The sequence below is a fragment of the Clupea harengus genome, chromosome 11 (assembly GCF_900700415.2).
Source record: "Clupea harengus chromosome 11, Ch_v2.0.2, whole genome shotgun sequence".
NCBI lineage: Eukaryota > Metazoa > Chordata > Actinopteri > Clupeiformes > Clupeidae > Clupea > Clupea harengus.
The window spans coordinates 3,783,143-3,795,866 of record NC_045162.1 but is presented as its reverse complement, the minus strand read 5'-3'; the positions used below and the strand labels follow the sequence as shown (position 1 = coordinate 3,795,866).

General features: G+C 49.0%; 1 protein-coding gene across 1 annotated transcript in view; it reads left to right on the top strand.

The window, feature by feature from the left end:
• Positions 1 to 12,306, top strand: part of zfpm2a (zinc finger protein, FOG family member 2a) — a 151,306-nt gene extending 139,000 nt beyond the window's left edge. Inside the window, exons 6-8 of the mRNA XM_031575732.2 lie at positions 6,649 to 6,855; positions 7,823 to 8,050; positions 8,636 to 12,306. Coding sequence (XP_031431592.1) covers positions 6,649 to 6,855; positions 7,823 to 8,050; positions 8,636 to 11,154 — 2,954 coding nt within the window. The 3' untranslated portion in view covers positions 11,155 to 12,306. The remainder of the gene's footprint in view (positions 1 to 6,648; positions 6,856 to 7,822; positions 8,051 to 8,635) is intronic.
• Positions 12,307 to 12,724: the final 418 nt, after the last annotated feature.

Here is a 12,724-nt window from a genome sequence, read left to right as displayed (position 1 = left end):
GGGGACTCAATCACAAGGCCTGCCTGCCACCAGCGAGACATCCCTTCAGGCAAACTCAAGAGAGGGGAAGGGAGGGAGGGCGAGAGAGAGACAGAGAGAGAGAGAAAGTGTGAGAGAGATGGAGATGAACAGAAAGAGAGAGGGTATGGCTGACAGAAGGACTCAGACAGACAGAGACAGAAAGAGAAAGAGAGTGGATTTGACTGCCAGACATTGAGAGAAAGAAAGACAAAGAGAGAGAAAGAAGAAAAGAGATAAACAGAGAGGTGGATGGAGAAAGGGGTCAAAGAAAGAGAGAATGGAGATGAGGGACAGCAGTGTTCCCTCAGAGAGACGGAGGAATGTGAGTACACAGGCATGACATTGAGAAAAGCCCAATAACATGTTTTGTCTTCCAAACCTTGTTTGTTTCCCCTTTTGACAAGCCCGTCCTGATTAAAACACTCCCCTCCTCCAGCTAATGTTCTGAACTGAATGTTTACTTTGAAACCAGTACGCCTCTAACACAAATCTCACACTTGTTTGGCTCGCTTACTCCAGCAACATCTTTGGTCACTGCGTTTACTCTGATGTATGCATCCAGGGATATCATCAATGCAAACACAGGAACACAGACGGTGGTGTGTTCAGTAGCCTTTCAGTTACTGTATCATGGAATGTGGGAGTCATGCTGGGGGGATTGCTCTGTAACACACACACACACACGCACACACACACACTTATGGCCTCTTTCACTCTCTCACACACATACAAGCCTTCTGTCTCTCTCTCTCATCCTCTCACACACATACCAAAACTCTGTCTCACACACACACACACACACACACACACACACACACACACACACACACACACACACACACACACACACACACACACACACCCACTTATGTCCTCTTTCACTCTCTCACACACATACAAGCCTACTGTCTCTCTCTCTCATCCTCTCACATACACTCAAAGTTCAAAGTTCAAAGTTCAAAGTACTTTATTTGTCATTGTCACAAAAACAACGAGACAGTAGAGGCAGCAACAGACAGCTAAAAATTTAAATTTAAATTGCTGTGGACATTAACTGCCACAGCTAAATAATAATAAATAACAATCAATGAATAGATAAATAAATATCCCTGAGTAAATTAAAAAAAGAAATATATACATTGAGGTGCATCAATAGTTGCAGGGTGGAGTGTTAAGAGTGCAGTCTATGAGGGCGGGCCGGGCCGGGCCGGGCCGGGCCGGGGGGGAGGTGGGGTGGTTTTGGGTGAGCTGTTGAGAAGCCTTATTGCACGAGGGTAAAACTCAAACACATACCAAAACTCTCTCACACACACACACACACACACAGCTTCTGCCTCTGCAGCGCTCATTTGTCTGGCCAGATGGAAGCAGCGAAAGCTGATGTGCTTAACTGCGCATTTTACAGCAAACTATTAAAGACCTGCGCTGTTTACACACACAAACATTTGAATACCTGTCTTCAGGCCAGTTTAATTATCCACCCCCTTCTGTTAGCTCTCTGGCTTTGTAGTGATCACTCCGACAGAGAGAGAGAGAGAGAGAGGGAGAGAGAGAGAGAGAGAGAGGGAGAGATAGAGAGGGAGGGAGGGAGAAAGAGAGAGAGAGGGAGAGAGAGAGAGGGAGAGAGAGAGAGAGATAGAGAGAGACAGAGAGAGCGAGAGAGAAGGAGAGAGGGAGAGGGTGGGAAAAGATGACTAGGAGGAGAGACAGAGAGAAGGAGGAGAAAAAACTGATGTTGTTGTTTTTGTTGTTGTTTGTGGTTCCACTAAGATAGGGCGGGGGAATAGGAAGCAGACATCATTGAGCCTTCCTTGAGTATCATCTTTCTCTACCCCCGCACACTAGGTTTATGTGGGCGCGAGCGTGCATGCACACACACACACACACACACACACACTCAGACCTGGCCTGTGTGATGGCCCACTTTGAAACGGTTGATGTTTGAGAGGAGAAGGGAGGCATGCGTGGCCCCTGTGTTCAGCACCCCATTCATCCGCCCCGCTCAACGCACATCATGTGTGGCCCCTGCGTTCAGCACCCCATTCATCCGCCCCGCTCAACGCACATCATGTGTGGCCCCTGCGTTCAGCACCCCATTCATCCGCCCCGCTCAACGCACATCATGACCAACACCAAGGGGGGAAGGCAGGAACACTTCCATGTAGAATTCCATGACGTCTCCTCTCTAGTTCTTTCACACACACACACACACACACACACACACACACGCGCGCGCGCACACTCACGCATCTTCGGATGTGGTGTGTTTTAAAGAACCACCCTAATGAAAAACAAGGGGAGGTTGTGCGGTAACAGCACTTCTAGGGGAGAACACAGCATTGCTAGAGAAGGCTCGTACGGTGGTACAGAGAAAAAAAAGCATCTTTTTTTCTCTTTTTTAATCATCTGGACTACATACAGCATGTGGCTGTGTGTGTGTGTGTGTGTGTGTGTGTGTTTTCTCACCCCCTTCGCTCCCTCTGATTGTTTTAATGAAGCAGCTGGCCTATTGTCGGGCCTTAATTCCTCCTTTGTTTTGGGGAATATGTCATAGTTCTTTATTCTTTTATCAGGTGCTCTGCAGGAGGAGGCAAACAATGGCTGCCGGTTTTTGGATGCCGTTGGCCGCCGCACAAAGGCAAAACTCACTGCAGACAGCCGAGTGAGAGAGAGGAGAGGAGAGGAAGGGAGAGGAGAGGAGAGGAGAGAAGGAGCAAGAGAGGTGTACAGGAAGAGAGATGAGGGGAGAGGAGAGGAGAGAAGGAGAGTGAACAAAATTGCAGAGGAGGAGAGGAGCAGAGAGCAGGATAGAGTTGGGAAGGAGAGAAGAGGAGCAAAGGGAAGCAGGAGAGGGAGGAGAACAGGAAAGATGACTCTTCATAGAGGAGCAGAGAGGAGAGCTCATGAGGTGAGAAAAGGAGGAGAGGGAGGAGAGAGTGGAAGCAGAGGGAAGGAGAGGAGAGGGAAGGAGAGAGAGGAAGCAGAGGGAAGGAGAGGAGAGGAAGGAGAGGGAAGGAGAGGGAAAGAGAGGAGAGGGAAGGAGAGGAGAGGGAGGAGAGAGAGGAAGCAGAGGGAAGGAGAGGAGAGGAAGGAGAGAGAAAGAGAGGAGAGGGAAGGAGAGGAGAGGGAGGAGAGAGAGGAAGCAGAGGGAAGGAGAGGAGAGGAAGGAGAGGGAAAGAGAGGAGAGGGAAGGAGAGGGAGGAGAGGGAGGAGAGAGAGGAAGCGGAGGGAGGGAGAGGGAAAGAGAGGAGAGGGAAGGAGAGGGAGGAGAGGGAGGAGAGAGAGGAAGCAGAGGGAAGGAGAGGAGAGGAGAGGGCTAAACAGAGGTGAAGAGATATGAGGGACGTAGACTGGAACAGGGGAGGAGACCAGAAGAGGAGTGGAAGAGGAGAGAAAATAGAAGATGAAAGGAAAGGAGTCACATCTCTCAGTCCCATCTTTGCATAGTTCTGCCTCGTGACCCCTACCCTTGCACACACACACACACACACACGCGCACGCATGCATGCATACACACACACACGCGCACACACACACACACACACACATACACACACACACACACACACACACACACACACACACACACACGCACGCATGCATACACCAGCATAGAAATCTGGTTCCAGGAAGGGTTGTGTGCGTCAAGGGTGACTTCCTGAAGTCCTGCGCGGCCAGCTGTGTAGCAGGGGTCAGATCAGGGGTCGGATCACTTCCAAACACGCCAGGAAAACATTCCAACACACCATTTCCTGCCCGGGACACGTCTGCCCAGGATTCCGACACAGAGAATAACCCTATTTAAAAACACAGGAAGAGAAATGCAATGCAAAGAGAACTGTGATGCTTGTGCTCCCTGTCCATGACATCAAACCGGGGTCTACCTTTAACTAGCTGTCTCTTACAACATGTTTGACGTGCCTGTGTCCCAAAATGTCGCCTATAACGTTAACAAATGTATTCCTCTCCCGTCATTTTATTGATTCATGTCAAATACCGCACAATTCCGTGTTTAACTGTGAGTTCTGCTGTTCCGTCCACGGGTTCCGCATGGCGTAAATCATAGGGCCCTATTGAAGCGGACACAGGGTAGATCTGCATGGCGTAAGTCATAGGGCACTATTGAAGCGTACACAGGACAGATCTGCGTGGCGTAAATCATAGGGCCCTATTGAAGCGGACACAGGGCAGATCTGCATGGCGTAAGTCATAGGGCACTATTGAAGCGTACACAGGACAGATCTGCGTGGCGTAAATCATAGGGCCCTATTGAAGCGGACACAGGGCAGATCTGCATGGCGTAAGTCATAGGGCACTATTGAAGCGTACACAGGACAGATCTGCGTGGCGTAAATCATAGGGCCCTATTGAAGCGGACACAGGACAGATCTGCGTGGCGTAAATCATAGGGCCCTATTGAAGCGGACACAGGACAGATCTGCTGGCCCTCTGCAGGTTGTGATGGCTCAGATCTACCTGCTCACTGAGGCCGACGGCACAACGAGTTTTGTTATTTTAATTAGGAGATAAGGATTCAAAGAGCCTCTTCTGGCAGCCTGTGTGTGTGTGTGTAAGTGTGAGTGTGTGTGTGTGTGTGTGTGTGTGTGTGGTGACAGGATCCAGCTGATGAAGGACAGGTCTGAGGAGAGCGTCTTGTTATTGTAGATCAGGCTGATAAACCTCTCTTTAAGGCATCGCTCTCTCTGTCTCTCTCTCTCTCTCACACACACACACACACACACACACACACACACACACACACACACACACACACTCACACACATACACACTGTCGCTGCAAAGTAAGGTCACTGGGAGATGACCTTTATTAATAACACCTCTCTTCTCTGACATGTACTTAAAGTAGACTGCACACTCTCACACTCTCCCTTTGTCTCACACACACAGACACACACACACACTCACTCACACTCTCCCTCGGTCTCACACACACACAGACACACACAGTCAAGTAAAAGTCATGTGCGGCCCTATGAGATGAGCAAATATAGATTATGTCACAGCGTGGTGAAACTGAGATATGGGCTGGAATGCAGTTGAAGGGAGACCCTCGCAGACCAGCTTTCACGAGTGACAGTTAGTAGCTACACTCATTAATACATTCATTTGGAAGGTTTTCTCTGAGCAGTAGAATTGCATTCCTGGGTTTTTGACCGTACGTGACTAAATTGGCTGTTTATTGTTAGATATATACAGTTTAATAGTCTCTGTGGGACATACCAGAGGTATAATTAGCACCCCGTGTATTTTGCAAAATCTGAAGGAATGTGACATATTAACCTTTGACCTTTTGTGTAAACACTTGCGGCTGGTTTCTGGGGATTCTAAAGGGTTCTTCTCGGCAGCAGTTGAGGTACTTCTGAGACATCCAAAGCAGCTGGACTCAAATCAGAGGTCCTCTTTTATTCTGACGTCCTGTCGGTGTGTTTGCTCATCTTTGGGAGCCAACAGTGCAGTTTAATTAATTGTCCAGCTTTCCCTCCGAAACAATGTCCTAATTCTGCCATTTAGCACCGGCATATCATGGTTTGTTGTTATCTTGGCAGCCAGATTTTTGTAAATAGTCATATTAAAAACTTTAATCTCTTCAATGGAAAATGAAGTGCCGCTGAAAAGCCTGTCATGTGCGGAGATAAATATTATCTGAGCTTAAACCTTCCTTCCCTCCATCCCCCGTTCTTCTCTTTCACAAGCCCTCCCCCCTCCCCCCTCCGCCTGACTGACTTAATGAATATGTCCTGAAGACTTCACTGGAGAATGTTTAATCCAAAACTCAACAATTTAATGCAGCACTGGATGGATGGCAGGTGTGACTGGGTAAAATAGTGATACAGTTCACATTAACTCTGATGTACTAATAATCGATTAATCGATCAATAAATATTAACACATACAAATCCAAATGTTCTGTACATGCAGCGGTAGGTAAACTGTTGTGACAAAAATGCTTTACAAAGATCACAAAAACACTGAACGGTGGAACTCCCCAGCGCCCTGCTTGCCTACACACTTCCCCCGTATCCATGTCGTCCCAGTCCTCGTCCCAGTCCGTATTACTGTCACCATGTAGTATAAACAAATCTGATGCCTTCGTTTTCTCAGGCAGGGCTTTTGGCTGTGTGCTGTAACACCACGCACGTCAAGAGGAAATCCCTTTTGCCCAAATGGAAAAAAAATAAGAAAAAGACTGGCTTCCTCAGCTTGTCCAAGACAGGCTTGGCCACGGATGGATCTGCATTGGCATGGCATGACTAGTAGAGATACTACTCCACAGCCCTTACCATGGAATCAATTACGACTGTACTGCAATAATTATATACATAATAATATAATATAATATATATGCAATAATTCATAATATAATATAATATATATATATATATAATAAAAGTTCAAGAAAAGCGTACACAGGGTGTGTTCTCTCGAGGTTGTCATTTTTCCAGTTCAGATCTGTTCTCTCATATGTCATGTTGTGTCATGAAGGAACCTTTTCGATGAGATTCCCTCAGGCACTCTTGGGTCCTCGCCTTGCAGGAACAACGGACTGGCTATAGAAAGATCTAGACAGACAAACTAAATGTGTTTGTGTTTGTGTTTGTGTTGCAGGGGGCCAGCTATGGTGCACCACCACTAAGAACCTGATGGAGGGCGAGGAGCTGGTGGCGTTCGTAGTGGACTTTGACTCTCGGCTGCAGGCGGTGAACCACATGTCCATGAGTGAGGGCATGTACCCTGCCCGGCTCCTCGACAGCATCCAGCTGCTGCCCCAGCAGGCCGCCATGGCCTCCATACTGCCCACCGCCATTGTGAACAGTGAGTAACAGTGCAGTACTGGTGCATGCCTAGAAACACACACATATGCTGCCATGATGAGCTGTGTATATTCACAAACACACACACACCTAAAACCTTCCCAAAAACCCCACCACCGCTGTCATAGTCACAGGGACTGTTTGTACATTCATACATAATAGTGGTAGTCCGTGAATCAACATTGAGTTTGTATTATATTTTAGACTGTAGTTGTACGTTAATGCTGAGTAAACATAGCTGGTCAAAGCAAATAACAAGGCAACCTTAGCATTAGCATATTTTGCTTACCCAGATGCAGTTCAAGCAGGTTAGATTGCAGCTTGACTTCTGTGCGCTGAGATGTGACCATCGAGGTTACAAACTCATATTTACTACCGCCACAGTGTAGTTAGATTGTACTTCACCATATGTAGTCAGCAGGCAAACTGGTAAGGTGTAATCAGTGCTCCACAGATTAACCTCTCCACGTGAGGAGTCATGGATAAAAAAGGCTGACCTTCACTTTCAGGCATAAACTGCAAACATGCATTGACTCCTAACCCAATGTGTTAATTGAACAAAGAATAAACTCATATGCAAATATGATTGACTTAATAAGGGTCATCGGCAGATTCAGGTCGGCAGCAAGGAAGGCAACTGCAAGCATGTGGTCGTATTTCTCTGTTTGCCCCTTCAGGGGAAATATAGCGCAGAGAATCATGTCAGTTTCGTCAGCCTGCTGAGCTGACCGCTATCAGCTACTAGTTTTAAATGATCGTGTACGTCATTTAGGATCACCTAGGATCAGTATGGGGACAGTGGTTTCACTTGGACAAGCATGTCACCGTAGGGGTAGAGATGAATTCAGGAAACAGTGTGAGGAAATAGCAAATAGCTTCACCTGGGGAAAAAGTGACCCCCCCATTGGGGTGAGGGGAGAACAGTGGTGGCTTTTACCTGACCAGGTGTGAACGTATCTCTCCCGCAGAGGACATCTTCCCCTGTAAGGCGTGTGGGATCTGGTTCCGCAGTGAGAGGAACCTGCAGGCCCATCTGATGTACTACTGCAGCGGCCGCCAGAGGGAGCTAGAGAGCGTGGCCGAGGACACAGAGACCAACCACCACCACCAGCCGCCCAGCATCTGCCCCTTTCCACAATGCAACAAGAGCTTCTCGGGGGCCCGGGCCCTGGAGGTGCACCTAAGCACACACAGTGGTGAGTGTTCTCAAACGGCAGCGATGGGGTGTCATCAAACCACTTTCACTATTTCTATATAGTATTTTCCATGTTAGGAAATGAATGAAAGGGCTGGATTCAGACAGGGATTAAGTGATGGACTTAATTGCCATGTTTTACTTTCTGCTCATAGAGTATGCCACTGTCAAGGTCAAATGGTTCGGTTGCTAAGCAAAGAACTTGGGCACCTGCACTGCATGGGGCACAGTGAAGTATTTATCAACTGGCTCTTTTCCGTGGCTTACAGGAGTCTTTAAATTTAAATAAGTGAATTCAGTGACAACTGACTCTCAGCATTTTATCGACAGGCGGCTACAGACAGGTGCATCTTATGCATGTTTTTGACGGGATCATATTTGGATTAGTTGTGTAGTAAATCGCACACACAGCCTCTGCTGTTGACAGTTTATCATGTATTTTTAGTCAGGTGTCAGGGGGTTTTTGTGGGGGATAAGTGTGTTATAATGCGGGTCCTGATGGCTGCTGCTTAATATGTGGGGAGAGAGGGAGATCTGCGGGGAGAGTGCCGATCTAAAAACCACGGTGTTTTTATCTTCCTCACAGGTGTCAAAACGGAAGAGACTCTCCCCCCCGGCACCAGCCTGAAATGCACGATCTGCAACTACACGGCGGATTCGCTGATCACATTCCAGCACCACATCCTCTCGCACCTGTCACAGGCGGCCTTCAGATGCAATCACTGCCATATCAGCTTCCAGAACCATAGGGAGCTGCTGCAGCATCAGGACTTACACAGCCACTCGGGGGGGAAGCTCCGCAGGGACGACAGCGAGCACTCCCCGCGGACGGGCGACGACGTCCTGCAGCAGGCCCGGGCCGAGCTGGCCGGCAGGAAGGACATGGTCCTCCCGAGCCCCAAGGGGCTGTCGGGGAAAGACGGCAGCCCGGACGTCGATCTGGAGCGGCTAGAGAAGAAGCCTGCGCTGGCGATGCAAAAACCCGATGGCCACCCGGTGAACAAGGCCAGCTTCTCCTACACCCGCATCAAGTCGGAGCCCTCCAGCCCCCGCCTGGCCTCCTCGCCCGTCCAGCATAGCATGGGCCCCAGTTTCCCCATGGGCCCCTTCCTGTCCCAGTTCGCCTTCTCGCAGGACATCTCTGTGGTCCCGCAGGCATCGGAGATCCTTGCCAAAATGTCCGAGCTGGTCCACCGGCGCCTCCGCCACGGGGGCAGCAGCTACCCGCCGGTCATCTACAGCCCGCTCATGCCGAAGGGCGCCACCTGCTTCGAGTGCAACATCACCTTCAATAACCTAGACAATTACCTGGTCCACAAGAAGCACTACTGCAACAGCCGCTGGCAACACATGACCAAGTCGCCCGACTTCCCCGGGATCTCGGAGAAGGCCGCGCAGGAGTCGGTGAGCCCAAACAGTGGCCACAGCGCAGTGGGGATGCTCTCTGGGTGCCTCCCCTCAGAGACAGATAATAACCTCCTGCCGTCCTCTTGCATCAACTCCTCAGTGCTGGACATGATGAGCGCTGGGGAGAAAGGGCCTGAGAAGGACCTCGCTGGACAGGTGAAGAAGGTTGCCACGCCACCTGCCGGCGGGGAGGAACGTTTGAACGGGAAACAGCCAGAGGTCAAGAGCCCCAGCACAGGTCTGGTCGAATCGGACAGCGATCCCAACAAAACTACGTGCGAGGCTTGCAACATCACCTTCAGTCGCCACGAGACCTTCATGGTGCACAAGCAATACTACTGCGCCACGCGCCACGACCCGCCCATGAAGCGCATGAACAGCAACAAGGTCCCCGCCATGCAGAGGACGATGAGGACGCGCAAACGCAGGAAGATGTACGAGATGTGCCTCCCGGACCAGGAGCAGAGGCCTCCCATGGGGCCGCATCAGACAGGGTTCCTGGGAGTCCCTGCCTTGGGCAACCCCTGCACCTCCCAGGAGGCTGCGGAGAATCTGGCCGACCGCTTCCACCCCCGCCACGACATCTTTCCAGGCATGGTCCCCAAACACCTGGAGGCCTCGCTCACTGTCAGCAAATCCATCCTTGGTCCCAAATGCAACACCGTCGATTCGCACGAGCTGGACGCCCCTATTGATCTCAGCAAAAAATGCTCACCACTCCCCGACAAGTCGTGCAACTCCCCCAAAAGACTTTTGGACTACCATGAATGTACCGTGTGCAAGATCAGCTTCAACAAGGTGGAGAACTACCTGGCTCACAAACAGAACTTTTGCCCTGTGACGGCTACCCAGCACAACGACATCGGGCCTCTCAAACAGCCTGTGTTTTCCGAGGTAAAAAACGAAGGTGTTAATCCTGAGGACGCCTACGACAAGAACCCTGTTAAATGTGAGAAAAATGGCGTTGGGGACCTTATGGTGCAAAATGGCGGCCTGTACACTCCACACCACCTCAGCTCGGCAGCGGCGCTGAAGGCCTTCTCCGACTCGCAGCTCGGGCTCAACAAAGACGAGAGCAAGAACATGTTTCTGCCCCATGGCCTTTATCCCGGAGCAATAAAGAAGATGAAGGGCAACGAACAAATCTCACCACCCTACTTCGGGATTAAGCCGAGCGACTACCTGAGCGGACTGCTGACACCGAGCGAGGGGAGCGAGCAGGAGCAGGCGGCAGCGAACGGTGCCCCCGAGACAGGCAAGGAGCCACCACCCTCTGCCAATGGATGTCCGCACCCGGGAAAAGAGGTGTCCCCTCTGCTGCCCAACAACAGGAGCATGGTGATCGTGAACGGAGGGCACAAGCCAGACGATCGCCCCTCTGCCTCAACCCCACAGCAGGAGAACCCGGCCTTGCACACCCCAGCTGCAGACGGGCACGGTTCCCCCACATGGAGCACAGAGAACCCGCCCGAAGCCACTGAGAACACCTCCCCCGGGGCCAAGTCTCCGACGGAGGAGGTGCCACCGCCGCCGCCGCCGCCGCCGCCAGCCATCACCAAGGGCCTAAATGGCTCGGCCCAGAACGCAGGCAGCGGCAAGTACTGCCGCCTGTGTGACATCCAGTTCAATAACCTGTCAAACTTTATCACTCACAAGAAGTTCTACTGTTCGTCACACGCCGCTGAACATGTGAAATGAAGCCCATGCTCTCTCTCTCCCTCCGACCCAGCCCGTCCTTCTCTCCCTCCCTCCCTCCCTCGCTCCTTCTCCTCTTCTGCCCTCGCAGCATCCCCTCTTTTTTTGGGTACACTGTCGTGTCTGGAGTAGTGAATCATGCAGTTTTATACACTGCTTGTGGACAATCAAGAGAAGCTTCTTCTGTCATCATTTTAAGACTTAATGCAAATCATTGGTTAGGAAAAAAAAGAAAGAAAAAAAAAGACAAGTGTAATATTGGTGCCACTTTCACCTTTATTTATTTTACAATCAGTATTAATAGGAGTAGTGCTCTTAATTTAAAATCAAAAAGGAAATTTATATCAGAGTTGTTTGTAATGTTATTGTATAGTCATTCTTGTGTAGCACTCATATTGTTTACACTGTAATGTAGGTTCAAGGAGACAATAGTCACAGAGTACAAAAACAAAAAATTGCATTTTAGACACAAAATAGCTCTCAGAAGCACTTGTGTATTCTTATTTGCTGTAACGTTTTTGTATATGCCTAAATGTCATTTGCAGCTTGCTATCCATGACTTCTCAGCCTTAAAACACTGTTTTCGGGGGATAACCAGGCACAGGCACCCTACATCTCATGTTTTTGGCATATACACGCGGCTTTGCATATGTATGGAACTGTTTGTCCCCGTCTCTTTTCTTCGACTCTGAAGTGGATGTTTTCATGACGATGGCAGCATTCTTTCTTGTATAGTACTCGTATTTCTGTTTGCTGATAACATTTTGGTCTCCCTTTTTAAAAATGTGCTCTCAACGCAATACTTTGTAAATGAGGAAAAACGTTACTGAAAGCAGTATTATAAAAGGGGACTTGGCAGAAATTATTTGTTACCCACTAAAAGGGGGTGAAAAAGGAAGAAAAAAAAAACTAAGAAAATTTTAAAGAAGTACGTTTATCGATGTTGACGAACATAATGGGATGGAAGGGAGGGGAGGGTGGGGAATAGTACTGTAAAATGATCATTCCAATGTCCTCATGGGAGAAAAAATATTTCTTAAAAAAATACGTTGTTGCTATGCATGTATATGGATGGAATTAAATTCCAGAACTGTTGGAAATTTTTATTTTGATGTGGTGTCATAATTAAACTTCAATCCTCAGGATAAGCTCTCATGATTTGTGTCCTCCTTTTGTTCACATTAAAAAGAAGCTGAACCGGAACAGAATAAAAAAAGTCACTTCCATCACACTGACTATAAAATTCCAAAACTTTATTTACAGAAATGAAAAGATTTTATATTTACATTTCCAACTGAGTCACCATCACTGACAGCCTCACAATTCAAATTTGAATTAAAACAAGAAGATACCCTTTACAGCCCGGAAGTTCGCGGTTTACCTTCCCAGAATCCCTTTCTGGGTGACAAACACATCCTCCTTGGCAGCCGCCGGCTAGGCTATGGCTTAGTGCAGGATGGCACAGGCATTCAGAGAAGGGGAGAGAGAGAGAGAGAGAGAGAGAGAGAGAGAGAGAGAGAGAGAGAAAGAAAGAAAGAGAGAGAGTGAGAAAGAAAGAGAGAGAGTGAGAAAG